At 44.2% G+C, this 25738-nt stretch overlaps 1 protein-coding gene across 2 annotated transcripts in view; it reads left to right on the plus strand.

Annotated features, from left to right (window-relative positions):
- The window catches only part of LOC132887168 (NACHT, LRR and PYD domains-containing protein 12-like), a 102347-nt gene extending 79444 nt beyond the window's left edge, over positions 1-22903 (plus strand). For both annotated transcript variants that reach the window (XM_060922638.1, XM_060922637.1), the window contains 5 exons: positions 2857-3030; positions 3171-3347; positions 8688-8861; positions 21791-21967; positions 22405-22903. In XM_060922638.1, coding sequence (XP_060778621.1) covers positions 2857-3030; positions 3171-3347; positions 8688-8861; positions 21791-21967; positions 22405-22411 — 709 coding nt within the window. In that variant the 3' untranslated portion in view covers positions 22412-22903. The remainder of the gene's footprint in view (positions 1-2856; positions 3031-3170; positions 3348-8687; positions 8862-21790; positions 21968-22404) is intronic.
- The last annotated feature ends 2835 nt before the right edge of the window (positions 22904-25738 follow it).

The following is a 25738-nucleotide window of genomic DNA, read 5'->3' on the forward strand; positions in this document are numbered from 1 at the left end:
GCAGGTTAACGCGGAAGTGGGCTGATGGGAAATGTAGTTTCTTAACGAGAAGGGCTGTATGTACCTACACAAGTCGGATTGTTATTTACATGCCACACAAACTTAGAAAACAGTCATATTCATATGTTGTCATTTTTACACACCGAATATGAACTGTTGTTAACTGATTAATTTTCCGAGCTAATCTAATGTTACATTCCTCAAGGACAGTTTGCTAGCTAGCAGCCAGTCACTGCACTGCAACCACACTTGCTAATTGACATGGTAGCTGAACCTGCATGCTGTTTTCATGACCACGCCCCCAGAGCGAATATTCATGAGTGAATTGGGCATGACGTTTCACTCAGTGGAAACCTACAGTAACCCTTTGTGTACCACGCACGGAGCGGGATTTTTATTTTTCTTCAATCAGAAATATTGGTAGGGACACGCCCATACCCAGTTCTACGCCTATGGTCTGTACAACAGAGCAACGTGTTGTTGTCTTTTCCCCGTTCAGTGGATCCCCTGACTGGATAACTGTTGCATGCTGGGAGGCCCCGTCTCTGACAGAGAGCTGCGCGAGACGACAGAAAACCGCGCAGTGTTTTATTCAGTCAGTGGGTCAAGCTAATACTCTGGCAACTTCCCTATGTAGATGTACAGCGCGTAAATGCCAAAATCCCAGTAAAAAAAATTACCGAATTCATTTTCATTTACCGTACAATAAGTCGGTATATCGAATATCGCGACAGGCCTAGTCTTTGCGATGGTTGCTAGGATGCTACAAGTTTTAGTATCGAGTGTAAACAAATGACAGCCGCTCGATTCTCAAACCTCCCTGCTCTTCTCTTCCAGCAGGCATCACAGATCCATATAATTTACCCACAAACATATTTATTTATTCTGTTCTCACTATATATGCACACGAGTGAAATGTAGAGTAGTAACGTGACAAAAATAAAGGCTTCTTAATTTACCCACAAATGTATTTATTCTACTTGAAAAGTGTATGGCAAACCAGCTACTGAAATTAGGACACTACTATTTACCTGAACTATTTAGTATTTGGCAAAAAAAAAATGCACGGCCCACTAGCTGGCACTTCACGGTCCACTAATGGCCCGCGGCCCAGTGGTTGAGAAACACTGGCTTAGCGCATCTAGCCACTGGGATTTTTGCCCATTCCTCAAGGCAAAACTGCTTTAACTCCTTCAAGTTAGATGGGTTGTGTTGGTGTACAGCAATCTTCAAGTTATGCCACAGATTCTCAATTGGATTGAGGTCTGGGCTTTAATTAGGCCATTCCAAGGCATTTAAATGTTTCCTTTAAATCACTCCAGTGTAGCTTTAGCAGAATGTTTAGGGTCATTGTCTTGCTGGAACGTGAACCTTCATCCCAGTCTCAAACCTCTGGCCAACTCAAACAGGTTTTCCTCCAGAATTGCCCTGTATTTAGTGCCATCCATCTTTCCTTCGGTCCTGACCAGCTTTCCTGTCCCTGTGGATGAAAAACATCCCCACAGCATGATGCTGCCACCACCATGCTTCACTGAAGGAATAGTTTTCTCGGGGTGTTGGGTTTGCGCCACACATGGCATTTCCCATGATGGCCAAAAAGTTCAGTTTTAGTCTCATTTGACTGGAGAATCTTCCATGTGTTTGGAGAGTCTGACACGTGCTGTTGGGCAAACTCCAAACGGGTTTTCTTCAGCAATGGCTTTTTTCTGGCCACTCTTCCATAAAGCCCCGCTCTGTGGAGTGTACGGCTTAAAGTGGTCCTATGGACAGATACTCCCATCTCCTCTGTGGATCTTTGCACCTCCTTCAGTGTTATCTTTGGTGTCTTTGTTGCATCTCTGATTAATGCCCTCCTTGCCTGGTCTGTGAGTTTTGGTGGGCGGGGCCTTCTCTTGTCAGGTTTGTAGTGGTGCCATGTTCTTTCCATTTTGCTATAATGGATTTAATGTAGCTCTGTGGGATATTCAAAGTTTGGGATATTTTTTATTACACAACCCTGATCTATACTTCTCCACAACTTTGTCTCTGACCTGTTTGGAGGCTCCTTGGTTCTCATGTTGCTTCCTTAGTAGTGTTGCAGAGTCAGGGTCCTTCCAGAATAGGTTGACTTATACAGACATCATGTGACAGATCATGTGACACTTTGATTGCACACAGGTGGATCTTAATCAACTAATTATGTGACTTATGAAGTGAATTGGTTGGATCAGCTCTTATTTAGGGGTTTCATATGAAAGGGGGTGTATACTTATGCACACTCCAGATTTCTGTTTTTACATCTTAATTAACCAACAATGTGCACCTTTAAAGTGTTTGGCATGTTGTGTAAATCAAATGGTGCTAACCCTCCAAAAATCCATTTTAATTCCAGCTTGTAATGCGACAAAACAGGACAAACACTAAGGGGGATGAATACTTTTGCAAGACACTGTACAAACAGTTTGGTGCTCTGGAAAATCATTTCAATGTGAAATTAACCAAACGACAGTAACAGAGTATGTGTGTGTGTGTGTGTGTGTGTGTGAGAGAGAGAGAGAGAGAGAGAGAGTAGTGTGTGTGTTTAGTTTGTAGAAACTTGAACACAGATCAGAGTGGAGTGTTTGTCGGCTGCTCGCTCTCACACGTGTGTGTTCTGTCCATGAGCTAATGGTGTGATAATAAATTGTAGCTGAGAGATTGTGGAGTGCAGAAAGACGTTGCTGCTCCTGTAAATGTGCTGATGTGGCGTCCTGTCCTCTGATTTCTGTGTGAGAGAAACACACTCACATTTCTGTTCCATGCTAAAGTTTAGCTGGATTATGGCTGTGTTTGTGTGTTTGAGATCAGTGTTCTGATATTTCATCATTTCTCTTCCAGTCTGTGTGGGTGTAATCTGACAGAGGAAAGCTGTAGAGTTCTGTCCTCAGTTCTCAGCTCAAACTCCTCCAGACTGAGAGAACTGGACCTGAGAGGCAATAACCTGCAGGATTCAGGAGTGAAGCTGCTCTCTGCTGGACTGGAGAATCCACACTGTACACTGGAGACACTGAGGTACACACACACACACACACACACACACACACACACACACACACACACACACAGTAAGTGTACTGTATATAAAGATTGTGTGTGTTGTGTAGTAAAGCTGAGTGATTTATGCTTTAACTGTGAGATGTTTCTCTCTACAGGTTGTCTTACTGCAGTATTACAGGTGAAGGTTGTGCTGCTCTGGTTTCAGCTCTGAGGTCAAATCCCTCATCACACCTGAGAGAACTGAATCTGAACTACAATAATCCAGGAGAATCAGGAGTGAAGCTGCTCTCTGATCTACTGAAGGATCCACACTGTACACTGGAGACACTACAGTGAGTTACTGACTGTCTCTACACACACACACACACACACACACACACACACACACACACACACACACACGTTTCATGTTCCATCTTCTCCACAGTGAACTCAATCACTGTTTCTCAAAATATGCTCCATGAGCGACCCCCCCCCCCCCTGCTGCTCCGCAAGTTGATGTAAAATATCACGTTTTATCAGTGTTTCTCGAATCACCGATGTGACTCCAAAAGCAAAGTTCTCAGTCTCACAGATGAGTCGTTTTCTATATTGAATAAAGTCCTCTGTAAATTCAAATAGTCCCCTATTATTTGAATTTGTCTGACATTAAGCAAGGCAACAGTTTTGTGACACTGCCTATGGCTCCGTCAGTTTCGGTTACACTTTCATAATCAACGTCACCTCTGAATGTGGAATGCGGAGAAACTACGAGTTACCAAGTTAGACTCAGCATCAACCTGTCAAAAAGATAACGGATCGGTGGCTGAAGAGCGGGTCAGTCTAAAGAAAAGCACAAGAAACGTCTGACACGAGCAAGGACAAAGTGCAAAGACATGATGATTCAGTGAGCACTGATATGGAGTCCCAGGATAGTTTGCTGCAGGAGCTCCCTCAGAGTAGTAGTGAAGCTCAACATGACCATGGAAAATCGAGTGCTAAAGCGAAAGGAAAATCCCACAGCGACTACATCAAATTTGGATTTTTTTGGACTGGGAATGCGGAGGATCCGAAACCACATTGTGTTCTGTGCTATGAAACATTGGCCAACGAGGCAATGAAACCTGCTAAGCTCAAGCAGCACTTCGAAACTAAACACAAGGATTACATCAACAAACCGACTGCATTTTTGAGAGAAAATGTGAAGAGCTTCAGCATCACACAAGAAAGGAAGCCTCAGTTTTTTTTGCCTTCGGAAAATGCGAAAGCTCCAGCAGCTTCATACAGGGTCTCCCTGCTGATCGCGAAAGCAGGCAAACCTCATTCAATAGGCGAGACTTTAGTTCAGCCAGCTGCAAAGGTTATGGCTAACATAATGCTTGGGGGGAAAGCAAGTGATGAAATGAACAGGGTACCTCTGTCCAATGACACTGTCCAGTGGTGCAGAACATCCATGGCTGAAAATGTCCAAGAGCAGCTGGTGACACGTTTACGTCAAAGTCACTTTTTCTCTCTGCAAATGAGTGAATCCACTGATATTGAGAACGAGGCAAATCTCCTGTGTTTTGTAAGGTGTATATATATATGACGGTGCTGTGCATGATGATTTTCTTTTTTTGTCACTCCCTGCTGACCAACACCACAGGAGAAGTGATTTTTAACTCACTTAATGATTTCATTGTGCAGAATAACACTGACTGGACAAGATGCGTTGGCATTTGCACAGACGATGCGACTGCGATGACGGCAGAATACAAGGGCCTCGCTGCGCGTGTCTGCACAGTAGCACCATCTGCCACAGCAACACACTGCTGCATTCACAGAGAGCAACTGGCAGTGAAAAAATGCCCCAGTGTCTTAAACCAGTCCTGGACGAGTCTGTGAAAATAGTTAATCTGAGTAAAAGCAAAGCACTGAGCACACGTCTTTTTAAAGCTCAGTGTGAAGAAATGGGAAGCGAGCACACGAAACTTCTTTTTCAGACTGAAGTTCGCTGGTTATTGCATGGGAAAGTTCTCACCCGTCTATTTGAACTGCGTGATGAGGTCAAGTTATTCCTGCATCAAAGTGATGAACTGTATGACAGAATGCAGGATTTCCGATGGCTCGCAAAATTGGTTTATCTTGCTGATCTGTTCAGCACTCTCAATACCATGAATTTAGCGCTGCAAGGAAAAGCCATCACAGTCTTTACTGTCCAGGACAAAATTAAAGCCGCACGCCTCAAGATGGAATTGTGGTTTGCCCGTCTCGATCGCCAAGAATTCGATAGTTTCCCTACGCTGGCAGATTTTCTTCTCACTGCCGAGGAGGTCCGGGATGGCGGCACAGTTGCAGCCTTTAAGGAATATCTGCACGGCCTTCCCTCACAATTGGGCAGAGGTGGACAGTAATCAGAATCAGAATTACTTTATTAATCCCCGGAGGGAAATTCAAAAAATTAAGTACATTTACTTGAGTTCTGTACTTAAGTACACTTTTTGAGTATCCGTACTTTACTTCAGTATTTTTTTTTGGCAACTTATGACTTTAACTTCACTCCATTTGAAAGACAAATATCGTACTTTTTACTCCACTATATTTCTATCAAGGTCCTCGTTACTCGTTACTCTGAAGCAGCTTTGAAAGAGCATGTTTTTTCTTTTCTAAAGCGTGTTTTTTTCGCAGGTGACCCTGAGACAGCCGATCAGTAATCCCTCGGGTCACGTCACGTCCACAGACTATAAAATCAAGCTCAGTGATTTCTCCGCAGAATTATTTAACACGATCAGTTGATGGCAGAATGGAAGGAGGCGGTTCTTCTGGGGAATGCACACACCCATGTTTCAGTTTTCTGAAAGGAATAACGAGTCGTTTCATTTAATTTTTTTTTTGCCTAAAATGGAGTAAATCACAGTCTACAAAAACTCGTTGTCCGATCCGCGGAAGCATATTGAGGTTTGTAAAAGTTTTATTCCAAGAGAAAGCTTACCCAAAGTCACCCATGTTTCAGTTTTCTGAAAGGAATAACGATTGGTTTCGTTTTAAATGTTTGCTCTGTTTGCCTAAAACGAAGCACGTCATAGCCGACAAAAACTTGCTGTCTGACCTGCTGAAGGATATTAAAGTATGTAAATGTTTTATTCCAAGAAAAAGCTTTTCATAAAGTTGACTGTGCTTTAGAGCTAGCGATAACGTTGCAATATCTCTGCAGTCTGCTTATTCAAATGACTTTCTCTGGATTTTCCTGCCAAGTTGCCATAGTCTTGTCCACAGCTAACATTTACACATAGCTAGTTAACTTGGACACTGTTAGCTAGCATGTAAAAATGGAGTTACGCTAACATGAATAACGTTAACTTATCTGAAGTCCTTTCAGAAATATGTTTTAGCATAATCTTGTACAAGTAAACAGAATGTACAAATCTGTCTTTTCTAGTAATGTTAGCGACCCAATATGATTTTGAGTTTGAAAAGAGTTTGCTAGCGTCAGGTGGAGCTTCACTGACTAGCTAGCTTATTGTTAAATTACCATGATTCCACAGGCAGATTCATATGTGCATGAATACATACACTTACTCATGTATACACACACACACATGCGCGCGACATGTGAGATGGACAGTATTTTACTCGTCAGTCACAACAAATTTTCGGAATTTTTTGTTTTGATGGCAGATGATGGTCTTGCATTTTTTTGTCTTGCTTAAAGCAGTGTTGCTGTTGGACAGTTATTAAGCTTGAGGTGTGGATCTGGGTTTTAATCAGGTTGGATCGTCATTTTTATTTTCTGAGGAAGCTGCGTTTACAGCTATTCCACTGTCTTCCTGATTAACGTACACATACATGTGTGCACACACTGCCAGAGCTGGGTCAGAACACGACCATGCTGCTCTGTGGGGTGGGGAGGAGCGTTACGATTAATTAATAAATAAATAAATGGCAACGGCTCTTTTTCAGTTCAGTTGTGTTTCATTTTGTAACATTCTACCAGGTGTTTATTCTACAGGTTCTACAAGTTGGTCAGTAAATCCAGTCGGTTGTTTCAGAGGCATTAGGTTTTGTAAGTGTTGTGGCAATAATACAACAATATGTTGACAGAAAATGTATTTTAAAGACTTAAGTGTTTATAAAATCAAGTACTTCAGTACTTTAAGTGAAGTAAAAATTTGACTGTTCAACTTTCACTTGCATTGGAGTAACATTTGATCAGTGGGATCTGTACTTTGACTTGAGTAATGAACTTGGGTACTTTGTCCACCTCTGAATTGTGGAGATCTTTCCCAGAATTAGATGTGGGCTTTGAGTGGATCAGAAATCCATTTGGAGACAGAAAACACATTGAGCACGTCAGTTCCAAGCTATCACCAAGAGAGGTTGACGATCTTGTGGACGTTGCATCAGATGGGACACTGAAGATGACGTTTAAAGAGAAATGCTTGACAGACTTTTGGGTCCACATCCAACCTGAACCTCCTGAACTGGCTGACTCTGCTCTGAAACTGTTAAAGGTGTCATTCGACGACAAACCGTTTAATACTTGCTCTTTTTGAAATACCATAGGTCACTCCAAGTTGCATATGCATGCTGCACGTGAAAATGTTCTTCTCACCCCATTCCCTGTATTAGCCTATGAAAGAAAATAGATGGAAAAACGAGCGAATCAGAAAAAGCCCTACGAACTTGCGTCACTTCAAAAATTAGTAGTCATGGTCTCGCCCATAACCCACTGGAGGGAGCGTCACAGTGCTGTTAGCCAATCAGAAGCGATATGTTTACATGGCATGAATATTCATGAGTAAGAGCTGAAATCCTGTCGTTCTCTCCCCACCCACTCCTCCACCAAACTAGAACAGCCTGAAACAGGAGCACCACAGCATTTTTTTCACCAAAACTGGCTCACAGGGCATTCATTCATACTAGAGACCACCGCACAATTAATGAAAAAATGATGCAATTACACCTTTAATGCCATTTTCAACCACGTACAACTGGGAAGTTGGATTTTCCACTCTGGTTGGACTGAAAACAAAGCAGCGCAACTGGATCAATGTGGCCCCCAATATGAGATTAAAACTGTCCAGTTTGGAGCCAGACATTGCTTCACTGATGGATCAGAATAAGCAGCACCATTCTTCCCATTAAGATAAGGACAGCAATGAGTGAGATGACGATACTATTTGGAAAACTGTCATTTCATTAGGGTGTAATTTGTAATATCCTGTTGAAGTCGGCTCATTGTTTTTTGTTCGGGATAATTAGGGGGTTTGGTGGTCCGCGAGATATTTTTATTAATAAAGTGTTCCTTGGTCTGAAAAAGTTTGAGAAACACTGAACTAAACTGATGTGTTGTTTAAAGTGTAATGTATTATTCTATAAGAAACTGAAATGTGTCGATGAGAATCAGGTTTACTTTCTACATTAATTCCATATCATCAATCAATAAAAATTAAACTTGTGAATTGTAATTCTAGCTGTTTAGATCTTGTGTCTCCACCTCTATCCGTCCCTTTCCCTTTCTTGTAGTTAAATCCATCGTCTCATATGAGCTGAGACACGTGGATCTGTCCAAGTCCAAACACACAGTCTCTTTATTTTATATTTTTATTCTGACATCAGAACCTTGTGTTCAGGGAGACACTTTATTTCACAACTGATGGAACACACTGCATTTATCCATCAGATATTCACAGATTTCATCATTTCTCTTCCAGTCTGCGTGAGTGTAATCTGACAGAGGAAAGCTGTAGAGTTCTGTCCTCAGTTCTCAGCTCAAACTCCTCCAGACTGAGAGAACTGAACCTGAGTTACAATAACCTGCAGGATTCAGGAGTGAAGCTGCTCTCTGCTGGACTGGAGAATCCACACTGTACACTGGAGACACTGAGGTACACACACAAACACGCACACACAGAAACAAACCTCTGGTACTTTTACAGGAGATGGTTTCACTTTTTACACTAACAGGTTATTAAACCAACCTTCTGACACACGTGAACACACCACCTGTACTCAGGTCCACTCCAAACCCCCAGAAATCAGAGGTGTGTGTGTGAGCAGAGAATGATACACACCAACTGTTTTACTGTCTGTTTGAAACTCAACACACAACTTTGTGTTCAGTTCAAATAATTACATCATATTTTCCCCAAAATCTTGACCTCCAGCAGTAAAACAACCCTAATAAGAAGTGTCCATCAAACCCCACCCTGACAAACTCCTGACCAATCAGAGAACTCCCTCATGGACAGTGTCTTGCAAAAGTATTCACCCCCTTGGAGTTTGTCCTGTTTTGTCACATTACAATCTGGAATTAAAATGGATGTTTGGAGGGTTAGCACCATTTGATTTGCACAACATGCCGACCACATTAAAGCTGAAAATAGTTTTATTGTAACACAAACAAAAAATATGATGATCCCCCCCCCCAAAAAAAAAAAAAAAAACCAGCAATCTAGAGTGGGCATAGGTATTCAACCCCCAAAGCCAGTACCTTGTAGAGCCACTTTCTGCTGCAATTCCAGCTGCAAGTCTCTTAGGGAATGTCTCGATTAGCTTAGCACAGGGGTTCTCAACCTTTTCTGCTTCGAGGCCAACCTGTTCATACTTGTACCGAGTCGGGGCTCATTAAAAAAGATCCCCAATTATTTTGGCTCATCTATTCTATTAGAATCTAATAATCTCTTGTAAACTGTATTCATGGGATGCAACATCACTCCCTGTTACAGATGGGAGCCCAGGAATTAAATAAATCCGATAAAAACTGTTTTAATTGTAGGTGTTGTATTTAAAACTGTATGGATGTGCCAGAAGCCAAACCATGCATGCAGGTCATTCTCAGCCAAAAGGGATGAATGATCCAAAAGTGGAGTCTGGTCCATTAACACAGGAACTTATTGCCATGTTTGCGTTCAGTAAACAAGCAAGTTATTAAACCCAAGAAGTGGATATAGAAACCACAGTGGGATTTGATCCTTACACACTAACAAAGAAGGATTTTTCTTGTGAAACAAAAGTTTACTAGCTAAATTTGATATTAGGAGAATAAATTTTGATCCTCTTGTAGCCGTAACTAAATACAAAAACAATAGTTAAGCATAATGTTAATGAACTTAATGTGAAGATAATCAACAGATTTTAAGGATTTTTTTAAAGACTGTGTATATTTTTAGTCTTTTGTATTTGTAATGATTGTATCTGTACACGACCCCACCAGCTCCGCTGATCAACTTATCGTCTTTAAATAAAGTAATTCATTCATTCATTCATTCATTCATTCATTATGAGTTGGAAAATTATCCATCCGTTGAGTTCCCCAACATTTCAGACTCCCTGGTGCTGCAGACATCGTTCTACACAGACACACAGATGAAAACCTGGAAGAGGATGGAGGAGAACAACTTTTTATGTGGCTGAGTTAAAGATCTGGAAATCAGAACACTACAAGATAAATCCTGTATCGTTTTTGCCCGGGTAAGGAGAAATTTCTGGGCTTTTTGTCGGCGTCTTTGCGATGGTTGCTAGGACGCTACAAGTTTTAGTATCAAGTGTAAACAAATGACAGCCGCTCGATTCTCAAACCTCCCTGCTCTTCTCTTCCAGCAGGCATCACAGATCCATATAATTTACCTACAAACATATTTATTTATTCTGCTCTCTCTCTCTCTCTCTCTCTCTCTCTCTCTCTTTGTGCACACGCGAGTTAAATGTAAAGTAGTAATGTGACAAAAATAAAGGCTTCTTAATTTACCCACAAATGTATTTATTCTACTTGAAAGGTGTACAGCAAACCAGCTACTGAATTTGGGACACTACGACATCCTGAACTATTTAGTATTTGGCTTTAAACTTGGGGAAAAAAATTCGCAGCCCACTTGCTGGCGCTTCGTGGTCCACTCATGGGCTGCAGCCCAGTGGTTGAGAAACACTGGCTTAGTACATCTAGCCACTGGGATTTTTGCCCATTCCTCAAGGCAAAACTGCTCCAACTCCTTCAAGTTAGATGGGTTGTGTTGGTGTACAGCAATCAAGTTATGCCACAGATTCTCAATTGGATTGAGGTCTGGGCTTTGATTAGATCATTGCAAGGCATTTAAATGTTTCCCTTTAAAGGATATGGGACATGGATTTTTTTCTGGGCATAATTATGTATAAAGGACATAAGAAATGCCATCTAAATCACTGCAGGGCGTCAAAAATGTGAAAATCATCACATTATTCAAGTTTTTTTATACATCAGCGTAAAACAAGGATTCGTTAATGAGCTAGGTGGTCACGTGACCCGTGACATAACAAAAACTTTCCAAGGAGCCAGCGCTTGGGAATCTAATGTAAACAGGTTACCGAAATGGACACCATCGACAGTGATATTCCCGATGTTTCACAGAGATGTGAAGTTAGACCCTATCAATTCGAACCGATAGCTGGAAATTCACATGAACATGGATCTTGTCTTTACTCTGACGGGTCAGATGATTCTGAGAGTGAGGGTTCATTCAGTCCCCATGAAACTGAAAGCGGTCGGCTCGATAACACTTCCTGGTAAGTTAAAAACAATTCTGCTCAAAGGCTAATGATCTGTTGAAAGAAGTATTATTTTTGTATCATACATTGAAAGTTCATCATAGATCTAGCTAAAGTCCGTTGCAAGCTATTTTTTTTTTTGCTGATATTTTTCGAGATTGATTGAGATACAATGCTTCCAGAGTCCGAGATGAAAACATTCAAAATGGTGAAACGCCATCACACAGCCAACAACACTATGCCGTTTGGCGAAAGAGATGAAAATTAAGAAAAGTTAAACAAACTTACCAACATAACATTTATTTAAATGTCCATTAATGTTACAGGATTTCTTGACTGTCTCTACAGTTATAGGAATGTTCGGCCCTGTATATTATGGCGCTATCACTGCCTCCATGAACCCGGCTATACGGCCTATTGTCCTCACCGATGTTTATGTCGGAATCCGCATAGTTGCTCTAGAAAATTATTCAATTGTTTTGAAAACATAACCGATATCAATTGTTGCATTGAAATTTGTCAACTCTATGTTTTATTCGCGCATAATTTAAAAAAAATGCTTACCAAACGGCCGGTTTGCCAATTCACATCGTGTATATTCCTTGGGGAATGCAAAAAAACTTACTCCAGGGCATTTCTCATTGGAATTATTGCAACCATAAGCAGCACAATACACCATGATGTCCAATGTATGATGTCCAATGTACTTTAAAGACTATAAAAACAATTTTCTTGTCATCCGCTTCTCCATTCATCTACCCGCTTGTGCTGTGCCCGAAAGTTTTTGTGACGTATGATCACATGACAGCGGCTCTTCCGGTTGTAGAAAATGCATATCGGAAGTCGAGCAGAAATGCCATATAATCATCACGAATATAACGATTTTGCTGAATTTAATAGATGATTTTGTATTTGTTGATGCAATTAATTCATATTTTTAATGGAAAGAAACTGATATAGCGTGCATTTATGTTTCATGTCCCATATCCTTTAAACTATTCCAGTGTAGCTTTAGCAGTATCTTTAGGATCATTGTCCTGCTGGAATGTGAACCTTCATCCCAGTCTCAAACCTCTGGCCGACTCAAACAGGTTTTCCTCCAGAATCGCCCTGTATTTAGTGCCATCCATCTTTCCTTCGGTCCTGACCAGCTTTCCTGTCCCTGCGGATGAAAAACATCCCCACAGCATGATGCTGCCACCACCATGTTTCACTGTCGGAATGTTGTTCTCAGGGTGATGGGTCTGTGTCACACATGGCATTTCCCATGATGGCCACAAAGTTCTGTTTTAGTCTCATTTGACTTGAGAATCTTCCATGTGTTTGGGGAGTCTGCCACATGCTGTTGGGAAAACTCCAAACGTGTTTTCTTCAGCAGTGGCTTTTTTCTGGCCACTCTTCCATAAAGCCCTGCCCACTCTGTGGGGTGTACAGTTTAAAGTGGTCCAATGGACAGATACTCCCATCTCCACTGTGGATCTTTGCAGCTCCTTCAGTGTTATCTTTGGTGTCTTTATTGCATCTCTGATTAATGCCCTCCTTGCCCGGTCTGTGAGTTTTGGTGGGCGGGTCCTTCTCTTGTCAGGATTGTAGTGGTGCCATATTCTTTCCATTTTGCTATAATGGATTTAATGGCGCTCCATGGGATATTCAAAGTTTGGGATATTTTTTATAACCCAACACTGATCTATACTTCTCCACAACTTTGTCTCTGACCTGTTTGGAGGCTCCTTGGTTTTCATGTTGCTTGCTTAGTAGTCTGTGAAGATTCTCAGTCATCCAGGTCATAGTGAACTGTGGGTGGCAAAAGAGAGCAACTGGACTTGCTTGAAGATTATTGAAGACGTTTCACCTCTCATCCGAAAGGCTTCTTCAGTTCTGTCTGACTAATAGGGAGTATCAGGTATTTATCCTCTCATGGATGAAAAGTTCATCTAAGGTGTCGTTGAGTCATCCTGTTGGTGTGGGTCACTGGGGGCTGGGTGTGGATGGCCTCGAGAGTCATTAGGGTGATCAATGGATTGCCCGTTAGGGTGATCAATGGAATGCTAATTCTCTCTGTCCTCCTGTGAGTCACTGAAAACAGCTGGGTTTTGGTGTGCATTCAGTTGTCTGGGAAGTGTGCCAAGGACTGCATTGCAGGTGGCTAATAAATGATATCTTAGACCCCCACCTCTGTTCAGTGATGGCCGTTCCAGGTTGACAAAAATGGCTTCTTTTAGGCCCTGTCCACACGGCAACGGATTCAGGTGAATCTGATAAAATTGTTTATCGTTTCGGCCTGGCGTCCACACGGCACCGGCGTTTTGGGTGCCCCAAAATGAAATCTTTTGAGAACAGGTTCCAGAGTGGAAAGATCTGGCAACGGCGCCGTTGCGAAGTTGTCTGGATGAGTAGAACGGATTTGTTTACGATGACGTCACAACCACATGACTGTCAGTGCTTCACGCCAGGTAGAAGTGTAACGAACTCGATGCGAGTTGTCAACAAATCCTATAACTTGGTTCATGAAACGCACTTACAAAATATTTTCACTGTGAATATTTATTGTGTAATGGTGCAAAGTGAGAGAGAGAGAGAGAGTGAGAGACTCTGCCCTTAGGGCAGAGTCAATCCCGCCAGCAAAAATAGGGAAAAAAAGGAGCGATCTCACCTCTTCAGATGTTGGTTTAAGTCCTACAATACATTCCTCAAAAAGGGCGTAGAAGAACAAATTAATCCATCAACGTGTAGCATTCAATTTATTCCGGACCATTAAAGACGCTGACTTCCGCGTAGAATCATACGTCATCCTCGCCGCCATATTGGATGGGGCAAAGCGGAGAATAAAGATGCCTCATTCATGTGCTGCGTTTAACTGTACCAACAGGTTTACCGTCCAAATGAGATCACATGGGATTACCTTTCACAGGTGAGACTAGAAAAATACTTTTCATTGCATTTGGTCATTATAACGTAACTTTACGAACAGATTTTCCTGACTTTGTGGCTAATATGAAGTCTCGCGCATAATAGTTTATGCGCATGCGTCCTTACTTCTTCTATTGTCCTGGTGTCTCCGATGGGACCGTCTTACAGCGCACCTAGAGGTGTGGCATGTGTACTGCATCATTTTCAGCAAGCGTTGCGTTGCCATATGTACCTGATATTTTACTGATCCGTTGCCCATGTAGACGCGATATTTTTTTTAATAACATCTCGTTGCCATTGTCGTGTGGATGTAGCCTAACTCCTCGCTCATACCAACGATCCTCTTTGGCTAAAATGTGTACATTACAATCCTGAAATGAGTGTCCTTTGTTGTTAAGATGAAGGTAGACAGCAGAGTCCTGGCCTGAGGAACTGGCTTTCTGTGTTGAGCCATGCGCCTGTGAAGCATTTGTTTTGTTTCCCCAATATACGTGTCCGTGCATTCCTCACTGCACTGAATGGCATACACTACATTGTCCTGTTTGTGTCTGGCTATTCTGTCTTTAGGGTGGACCAGTTTCTGCTTCAGGGTGTTACTGGGTCTGGAATGTTATGTTTGTAGAAGATCCTCCTGAGTTTATCAGATAGACCAGAAATGTAGGGAATGACAATGTCCTTGCATTTGTTCCTGTTATCCTCCTTGTCCATTATGTTCCTTTTTCTGCTCTTGAAGAAAGACCAGTTGGGATACCCGCAGTCCTGAAGTGCTTTCTTGATGTGATTCTGCTCCTTCTCTTTTCCCTCTACCGTTGTAGGGATGTTCTGAGCCCTGTGTTGCAAGGTCCTAATGACCCCCAATTTGTGTTCCAGTGGGTGGTGAGAGTCGAAGAGTAGGTACTGGTCTGTGTGTGTGGGTTTCCGGGAGACCTCGATGCTAAGGCTTCTGTCTTGTCTAATGTGTACATCACAATCCAAGAAGGCTAGATTATTCCCACTGACGTCCTCCCCAGTGAAATTGATGTTGAGATCCACTGCATTGATGTGCTTAGAGAAGGCTTCCACCTCATGGGTTTTGATTTTAACCCAGGTGGCATCCACATATCTGAACCAGTGGCATGTGACAGATCATGTGACACTTTGATTGCACACAGGTGGATCTTAATAAACTAATTATGTGACTTATGAAGTGAATTGGTTTGAGCAGCTCTTATTTAGGGGTTTCATATGAAAGGGGGTGAATACCTATGCACATTCCAGAGTTCTATTTTTTTATTTTAATTCTTGTTTGTGTCAAATAAAAGAAATGCACCTTTAAAGTGTTTGGCATGTTGTGTAAATCAAATGGTGCTAACCCTCCAAAAATCCATTTTAATTCCAGCTTGTAATGCAACAAAACAGGACAAACACTAAGGGGGATGAATACTTTTGCAAGACACTGTACAAACAGTTTGGTGCTCTGGAAAATCAGTTCAATGTGAAATTAACCAAACCAAATTACAGTAACACTGTGTGTGTGTGTGTGTGTGAGAGAGAGAGTACTGTGTGTGTGTTTAGTTTGTAGAAACTTGAACACAGGTCAGAGTGGAGTGTTTGTCGTCTGCTCGCTCTCACACGTGTGTGTTCTGTCCATGAGCTAATGGTGTGATAATAAATTGTGGCTGAGAGATTGTGGAGTGCAGAAAGACGTCGCTGCTCCTGTAAATGTGCAGATGTTGTTAGGGTTTTGCTGGGATTCGAACCTGGTTCGTTGGTGTGATGATCCAGCAAACCCCCACTAGGCCACCAGGGGGATGACTCAAATGCAGAGGCGTGAGGCGGAAGTAGAAAAAGTATCAAAAGGTTTATTTATACTATGTACACTATATACAATCCAGGGCAAAACAAAAAAAACAAAAACAAAGAGTATAATCCAAAAGTTCAAAAAGAAAAAGGCAAAAATGCAAAAGCTCAGAAGATCCACAAAACACAGTCACTACTAAATCCAAAAGAAAAGCAAAGTGCAAAACAAAGAACACGGTATAGAGGAAACTGGAGATGAACATAACAGCACAAAGACTCCGTGACAAGAGGACTGAACTCAGGGGTATAAATACACAAACTAATTAAGGACACAGGTGAAGATAATCAGGACAAACAGGCAATTAACAAAAACACAAAACACAGGAACAGTGGCGGCCTCTAGAGGCCAAAATAAACATGACACGAAAAGGAAATAACAGCGGCCTCTAGAGGCCAAAACAGTCCAAGTCCTAACAGGACCCCCCCCCCCTCTAGGAGCGTCTCCTGACGTTCCCAGGGTGATCCGGATGGGCCGAATGGAAGTCCCGACACGGTTCTTTATCTAGGACATCCCGAGCAGGAACCCAGCAGCGCTCCTCAGGACCATAGCCCTCCCAGTCCACCAGGTATTGCAACCCGCCGCGGACCCGGCGGGAGTCAAGCAGGTGATGCACAGTGAACACAGTCTGCCCCTGGAAGATGCGGGGGGGTGGGGGGGTTCCTAGGGGCAGGGGCATACGTAGACGTAAGTACGGGCCGCAACAGGGAAACATGGAAAGTGGGGTTGATCCTCAGAGTCCGGGGCAACTGGAGCCGGTAGGAGACAGGGTTCACCCTGCGCACCACCTTGAAGGGGCCAATGTAGCGAGGAGCAAGCTTGCGGTTCTCCACCCGCAGCGGAAGGTCCTTAGTGGACAGCCAAACCCGCTGCCCAGGGCGGAAAGCGTGTGCAGGTCTTCTATGGCGGTTGGACTGAGTCTGGTTGGTTCTGGAGGTCTGGATGAGGGTCTTCCTGACCTTGCTCCAGGTCTTGCGACACCGTCTCACATATTGGTTGACCGAGGGCACCCCCGCGTCCTCCTCCTGGTCCGGAAACAGAGGTGGCTGGAACCCGAATTGGCACTGGAATGGCGACAGCTTGGTGGCCGATGACTGCAGGGTGTTGTGGGCGTACTCTGCCCATGGCAGCCAGGTGCTCCACGATGTCGGGTTATCCATAGCCAGGCCTCGCAGGGTGGTTTCCAGGTCCTGGTTGAGCCTCTCCATCTGACCACTGGACTGTGGGTGAAACCCAGAGGAGAGGCTGGCAGTGGCTCCGATGACCTTGCAGAACCCGTGCCACACTCGGGAGGAGAACTGGGGCCCTCGGTCTGAGACGATGTCCTGTGGAAGACCAAAGACTCGGAAGACATGATTGAACATAAGTTTAGCTGTTTCAAGAGCAGAGGGGAGTTTGCACAGTGGTATGAAGCGGCAGGCCTTGGAGAATCTGTCAACTATGACCAAAATGACCGTGTTACCTTGTGACTCAGGGAGACCTGTGATGAAGTCGACTGCCACGTGGGACCAGGGACGCCGGGGAATGGTCAGAGGATGCAGGAGACCCTGGGGACGCTGTCGTGGGTTCTTGGTTCTGGTGCAAACCTCACAGGACAGGACAAATGACCTTACTTCCTTCTCCATGTTAGGCCACCAGAAGCGTCTTTTCAGGAAGTCCAGGGTCCTCCGAGCTCCCGGGTGGGCGGTGAGAGGGGAAGAGTGACCCCACTGGAGAACCTTGGCCCGGGCTTGATGTGGGACATACAAGAGGCCCGGTGGCCCCATCCCAGGACCGGGGTCCTGGCGTTGGGCTCGTCGAACAGCCTCCTCAATACCCCAGCGGACAGGGGCCACAATCCGGGACACCGGGATAATAGGCCCAACTTCATTCTCCCTGTTAGTGGCAGAGAACAGCCTGGACAGTGCGTCAGGTTTGGTGTTCTTGGAGCCGGGGCGGTACGAGAGGGTGAAGTCAAACCGACTGAAAAACAGGGCCCACCTAGCCTGTCGAGGGTTCAGTCTCTTGGCTTGCTGGAGGTACTCCAGGTTCTTGTGGTCAGTCCAAACCAGGAATGGATGTTGCGCTCCCTCCAGCCAGTGCCTCCACTCCTCAAGGGCCAGTTTGACCGCTAGCAGTTCTCGATCCCCCACATCATACCGGGACTCCGCAGGACTCAGGCAGTGGGAGAAGTAAGCGCAGGGGTGCAGCTTTCCTTCCGAACGTTGAGAGAGCACCGCGCCGACACCACTGTCCGAGGCGTCCACCTCCACGATGAATGGTTGGGAGGTGTCTGGGAGGACCAGAATGGGTGCCGTGCAGAAGCGGTCCTTGAGGTCTTTGAATGCCTTTTCTGCCTGAGGAGACCAGACATAAGATCCACCTGTCCTTTTGGTGAGGTCTGACATGGGTGCTGCCACAGAACTGAAGTTCCTGATGAACTTGCGGTAGAAGTTAGCGAATCCTAAGAACCGCTGAACCTCCTTAACGGACTTGGGAGTAGGCCAATCCCGGACGGCCAGGGTCTTGGCAGGGTCCATTTGGAGTTGGCCTGTCCGTACAATAAATCCCAGAAAGGAGACCTTGGGAACATGAAATTCGCATTTCTGGGCCTTGGCGAACAGATTGTTCTGTAGCAGCCTCTGGAGAACCTGGCGGACATGGTGGCGGTGCTCCTGCACGGTCTTGGAGAAGATAAGGATGTCGTCGAGGTAGACAAAAACGTACAGGTTAATCATGTCCCTTAAGACATCATTGATTAGGGCCTGAAAAACAGCTGGTGCGTTGGTGAGTCCGAAGGGCATCACCTGGTATTCGTAGTGCCCAGACGGGGTGTTAAAGGCAGTCTCCCACTCGTCTCCCTGTCGGATACGGATGAGGTGGTATGCGTTCCGTAGGTCCAACTTGGTGAAGACGGTGGCGCCTTGGAGCAGGTCGAAAGCAGTGGACATCAGCGGAAGGGGATATCGGTTGCGCACAGTGATCTTGTTCAGGCCCCTGTAGTCAATACATGGTCGGAGCCCCCCATCCTTCTTGCCGACAAAGAAGAAGCCGGCACCAGCAGGTGAGGTGGAGGGTCGAATGAACCCAGAGACCAGGGCGTCTTTGAGGTATTCCTCCATGGCCTTGCGTTCTGGCTGAGAGAGAGAAAACAGTCTGCCACGAGGAGGGGTAGTCCCAGGGAGCAAGTCGATGGCACAGTCGTAGGCCCGGTGCGGAGGAAGAACGGCGGCCCTGCTCTTGCTGAATACCTCCTTGAGATCCCAGTACTCTGTGGGAACTTGAGATAACTCGGTGAGATCAGGGGGCTCGGCAGGAGACACAGGAGAGCTAGAGAGAAGACAAGAGGCATGGCATGCAGGGCCCCATTCCACAACCTGGCTTGTTACCCAGTCTATGAGAGGGTTGTGGCGAGTAAGCCAAGGAAGGCCTAGAATAACTGGGAACTCAGGTGAAGGAATCAGGTGCAGGGATATTTCTTCCTTGTGACCTTGAGACTGGAGGAAGACTGGAGAAGTAACTTGGGTGACTCTTCCATCACCTAACGCTTGGCCATCGAGGGCAGACACAGACAGAGGGACTTCAAGAGGTGCAGTAGGTATATTGATGCTTTGGGCGAAGTGAATATCCATAAAGTTCCCAGCCGCCCCTGAGTCTATCAAAGCTTGACAAGAGTGGACAGACTCACCCCAGGAGATGGAGACCGGGATGTAGATTCCTTGGCCAGGGAGTCCGGGAGAAAGGGTAGGCCCCGTCACAACCCTCCCTCGGCTGGACGGGGCGGTCCTTTTCCCAAGAGTTCGGGACATGATGCTCGGAAGTGACCAGGCTTGCCACAGTAGATGCAGCACTTATCCCTCCTTCTGCGCTCCCTCTCAGATGCGGAGAGGCGAGTACGACCCACTTGCATGGGTTCTGGACAGTCACTGAAGGAGGTAGATGGTTTCCAGGTAGAGGTAGGGAGGCTGGGGGGGGCTCAAGGCTTGGTGGCGTTCTCTCATCCTGTTGTCCAGACGAATAGCATGTGAGATGAGGGTTTCGAGGTCACTTGGGCATCCAATAGAGGCCAGACCGTCCTTGATAGGGTCAGACAGACCATGGTGGAAGGCTGACACCAGGGCAGTCTCGTTCCATCCACTTACTGCTGCGAGCGTTCGGAACGAGATGGCGTAATCTGCGACGCTTCCTCCTTGCCGGATGGACATGAGCTATCGGGCTGCATCGGTACTGATGTCTGTCTGATCGAAGACCCGAAGCATCTCTTCAGAAAACAGCTGGAAGTCAAAGCACTCAGGTCCCTGTCTCTGCCAGATAGCAGTAGCCCAGGCTCGCGCCTTACCAGCTAATAAGGTGATCACAAAGGCAATCTTGCGGCGATCCGTAGTGTAGGTGGTAGGCTGAAGCTCAAAGGTGAGTTGACACTGGGTAAGGAACTCTCGGCACTCACTGTGCTTGCCGTCATACCTCTGTGGTGCAGGAAGGCTGGGTTCGCGAGGTGAAGAAGGCAGCATGGCAGGAGGCACTGGAGCAGGAGCTGGATCAGGATGAGGAGATGCAGGCAGAGATGTCAGCTGTGCCAGGGTTTTCCCAATTTGCTGAAGCAGTTCCTCGTGGCGAGCAAGGGCCTCACGTTGGCTGGTGAGCATACGTCCATGAGCGTCCATGGTCGCTCCGAAGCGTGTCAAAGCTGCCATAATTCCCTGAAGGTTGGCCGGGTAGACAGTTGAAGCAGCCTCTGCTGAGTCGGTCATGACGGAGTCTTTCTGTTAGGGTTTTGCTGGGATTCGAACCTGGTTCGTTGGTGTGATGATCCAGCAAACCCCCACTAGGCCACCAGGGGGATGACTCAAATGCAGAGGCGTGAGGCGGAAGTAGAAAAAGTATCAAAAGGTTTATTTATACTATGTACACTATATACAATCCAGGGCAAAACAAAAAAAAAACAAAAACAAAGAGTATAATCCAAAAGTTCAAAAAGAAAAAGGCAAAAATGCAAAAGCTCAGAAGATCCACAAAACACAGTCACTACTAAATCCAAAAGAAAAGCAAAGTGCAAAACAAAGAACACGGTATAGAGGAAACTGGAGATGAACATAACAGCACAAAGACTCCGTGACAAGAGGACTGAACTCAGGGGTATAAATACACAAACTAATTAAGGACACAGGTGAAGATAATCAGGACAAACAGGCAATTAACAAAAACACAAAACACAGGAACAGTGGCGGCCTCTAGAGGCCAAAATAAACATGACACGAAAAGGAAATAACAGCGGCCTCTAGAGGCCAAAACAGTCCAAGTCCTAACAGATGTGGCGTCCTGTCCTCTGATTTCTGTGTGAGAGAAACACACTCACATTTCTGTTCCATGATAAGGTTTAAAGTTTAAAAGTTTAAAGCTGGACTGGAGAATCCACATTGTACACTGGAGATACTGAGGTACTCACACACACACACACACACACACACACACACACACACAGTAAGTGTACTGTATATAAAGATTGTGTGTGTTGTGTAGTAAAGCTGAGTGATTTATGCTGTAACTGTGAGATGTTTCTCTCTACAGGTTGTCTGACTGCAGGATTACAGGTGAAGGTTGTGCTGCTCTGGTTTCAGCTCTGAGGTCAAATCCCTCATCACACCTGAGAGAACTGAATCTGAACTACAATAATCCAGGAGAATCAGGAGTGAAGCTGCTCTCTGATCTACTGAAGGATCCACACTGTACACTGGAGACACTAGAGTGAGTTACTGACTGTCTGCACACACACACACACACACACACACACACACACACACACACACACACAATCACAGTAAGAGTGATTTGGTGGTTTGATGTCTCTTTCTCCACTCCAGAGGGGATTCTGTATCTGAATGTGTTGGTACAGTAATAAATAAAAACACTGTTGTGTGGTTGGTGTTCTCTCTCTGAAAAGAGTGGAAGAGAGCCTGCCCCTGGTGGCTGTATCAGGCAACAGTGTTTCACTGAGAAAGAATTGATCCCCTCCCCTTTCATTTACACACATTTTGAGATAATTTATGGTTTTGTATTTTGTAAACTTGAATCTGTGCTTTGTGTGTTCTGCGACACATTTTTCTTGTCATGAACCTGATGACTGATTCTGATAAAAAAAAAGATCAAATCTGATCGTTCTGCCCTTTTCTCCTTCTTTACAGATTGTAGTTTTCATCCTGATCTGATCTGAGTCTCTCACACACAGAGGATGATGAGGATAAACCCTTACAGTACAAAGTGATTTGAAAATCATCATTTACTGATAATCAGATGTGTACAACGTCAGCACTTCCACTTCTCTAGTTGTTTGTAAAAATACACCAGCTGAGATAAATAAACTTTAATGAACTCAACACTCATAAATATTTTCTTATTAATATCTTTTACAGCAAAACAGAAACTGTTAATGCACATCAAACATCATTTAATAGTTTTGTATGTACAGTATGCTTCTGTTTTTCCATTTACATGCAGCAGAAGGTCACATTTATGTTTAAAACACATCATAAATATCTTATAGTCTCAGTTCACTGCAGTCATTTGATCATTGCACAAAGTTACACACTGTTTATAACTGCGTAAAGTAAATTATTTTCTCCTGAAGTTATAAAATTCAGATGAGAGGTTTAATTTGGTTGACTCTGTACATAACTAATGTTTTAATCGATTTTTAAATGCTGTCTTTTATAAATATTAAGATGATTATCAATTCTGTATTGAATGTTAGAAATATTTGTGTGAAGACACTGTGTATATGTACTGTGTGTGTGTGTGTGAATACACATCGATATCCTGATTATTGATCAGCATGTTGTTTTCTCGAAGCATCTTTGAGACACTGATGGTTTAAAATTACATTGAAATGAATAATTTGCTGTAAATCGCTGTTTCATATTGTAGACTATTATACTACCATTTAATATTGCGTTATGAGCATAATAGCTTTGGGTGACCACAGGAGGGGAACAGAACAGATGCTGGAGATGGAACTGATCTCCTTCAACCCTGTGACAATTATACAGCTCCATCTAGTGGCTCTTCCTGATATGACACTGTGTTGTGGTGTTTTCCAGTTTCTCTCATTCGGATACACACTGTAACGGAATGAATTCACCAAATAACATTCATTCTGCTAAAATCTCTGAACCACACAAAATTCCTTAACAATAAACACGTTCTTATTGTTCAACACAGTTTGCAGTTATACTGCATTCATTTTGTAAACTTCTATACACAACACACTATGTACTTCTCATTGTCTCGTTTTTCCTAAACACTGGAGTCACCAAAAAGAACTCAGTGTGTTGATGGATGAAACCACATCTCACCTGTGAAAACCATTCACTCAGTTTCTTCATCACCTGGGGAGAGATGGTTCACAACAGCATGCTCAAGTGTCATTGATAGGAAGGGAGAAGAGAAACCGAGGGGTAGTTCTGGATGGCAGAGGGGTCTAGGGTGGGTTTTTCAGCAGTGGGGTGATGTGGGTTTGTTTGAAGCTGGAGGGAAACTATCCAAAGGATTAGGAGAAGTTGATAAATGGGAGGATGTCAGGAGTGATAGTCTGGAGGGGAGATGAGAGGATGGGGTCAAGAGCACAGGTGGTAGGATGGTGAGAGAGCAGGAGCTGGGTGACATCAGCTATGGAAAGAGGGGGAAAAGCAGGGGGGAAGGGACAGGGAGGGGATGGAGGGGGAGGCAGTCTGAAACTGAAAATGACTAAACTGAACCAACAACAGAACATGTGGTACTCCACTTGGTACTCTGGCCTTACCAAGAGTTATAAGAATCATCTTCACGTTACACAAAACAAAATTATTGGCTTTATACTTAGAGCCTCCCCCAGGTCCCATGTCCTGTTTTGTTCCTTCTGTAAAGTCATTTGGCCGTTCTTCATTTAGGTCTACTGCCATCACTGCCTGGAACTAACTAACAAGTCAGTTACAGTCCATAAATGTTTCACATAGTTTTAAATCCAATGTCAAGGATGAGGAATACTTCAGGAAGAGGATCAGTGATCAGAGCCTGGCCAATAAACTCATCACACACATGAAGTCTTCAAGAAGCCTCTACATCATGTGCCACATCCCAGTCTTCTGCTGGATCTCAGCCACTGATTTAGAGAGAATGTTGGGTGAAGCAGAGAGTGGAGAGATCCCCAAGACTCTGACTCAAATGTTCACACACTTCCTGATCTTTCAGATTAAACACAAGGAGCAAAAGTACCATCAGAAATGTGAGCCAGGTCCTCAGCAGACCAGAGCGAGTATCCTGGCACTGGGAAAACTGACTTTCCAACAGCTGGAGAAAGGAAACCTAATATTCTATGAGGAAGACCTGAGAGAGTGTGGCATTGATGTGAGAGAAGTGTCAGTGTACTCAGGAGTGTGTACCCAAATCTTCAGAGAGGAGTTTGGGCTTCACCTGGGGAAGGTCTTCAGCTTCGTACATCTGAGTGTTCGGGAGTTTCTGGCTGCTTTATACACGTTTATCTCCTTCATCAGCAGAAAAGTAACAGAACGACAAACCACTGATCTGTCTGATCTTTTCACCAAATCAAACATGTCTGATTTCCTCAGGAGTGCAGTGAACAAGGCCTTACAGAGTGAGAATGAACACCTGGACATGTTCCTCCGCTTCCTTGTGGGTCTCTCACTGGAGTCCAATCGGACTCTCTTACGAGACCTACTGCCCCAGACAGGAAGTAGTGCTCACAGCAAACAGGAAACAGTTGAGTACATCAAGGAGAAGATCAGGGAGAATCCATCTCCAGAGAAATCCATCAATCTGTTCCACTGTCTGAATGAACTGAATGATCATTCTCTTGTGCAGGAAGTACAACGTTACCTGAACAGAGGAGATTCCAGTCGTCTCAGTGGAGTCAGACTCTCTCCTGCTCAGTGGTCAGCTCTGGTGTTTGTGTTACTGAACTCAGAACAGGAGCTGGATGAGTTTAATTTGAGGAAATATGACCAACCAGATGAATGTCTTCTGAAGCTGCTGCCGGTGGTCAAAGCCTCCAGAAAAGCTGAGTGAGTGTTTTATTTTTATTTATAAATGTATTACTGCATGGTTTGTTATTTTAATGTCACACTGAACTGCAGTGTTTCGATTAATGCTTGTTAATAGTGACTCTAATCTTCTTTAAACAAACCTCTGGTACTTTTACAGGAGATGGTTTCACTTTTTACACTAACAGGTTATTAAACCAACCTTTTGACACACGTGAACACACCACCTGTACTCAGGTCCACTCCAAACCCCCAGAAATCAGAGGTGTGTGTGTGAGCAGAGAATGATACACACCAACTGTTTTACTGTCTGTTTGAAACTCAACACACAACTTTGTGTTCAGTTCAAATAATTACATCATATTTTTCCCAAAATCTTGACCTCCAGCAGTAAAACAAGCCCAATAAGAAGTGTCCATCAAACCCCACCCTGACAAACTCCTGACCAATCAGAGAACTCCCTCATGGACAAACAGTTTGGTGA

Source organism: Neoarius graeffei, chromosome 5, assembly GCF_027579695.1.
Source record: "Neoarius graeffei isolate fNeoGra1 chromosome 5, fNeoGra1.pri, whole genome shotgun sequence".
In the NCBI taxonomy this organism is placed as follows: Eukaryota; Metazoa; Chordata; class Actinopteri; order Siluriformes; family Ariidae; genus Neoarius; species Neoarius graeffei.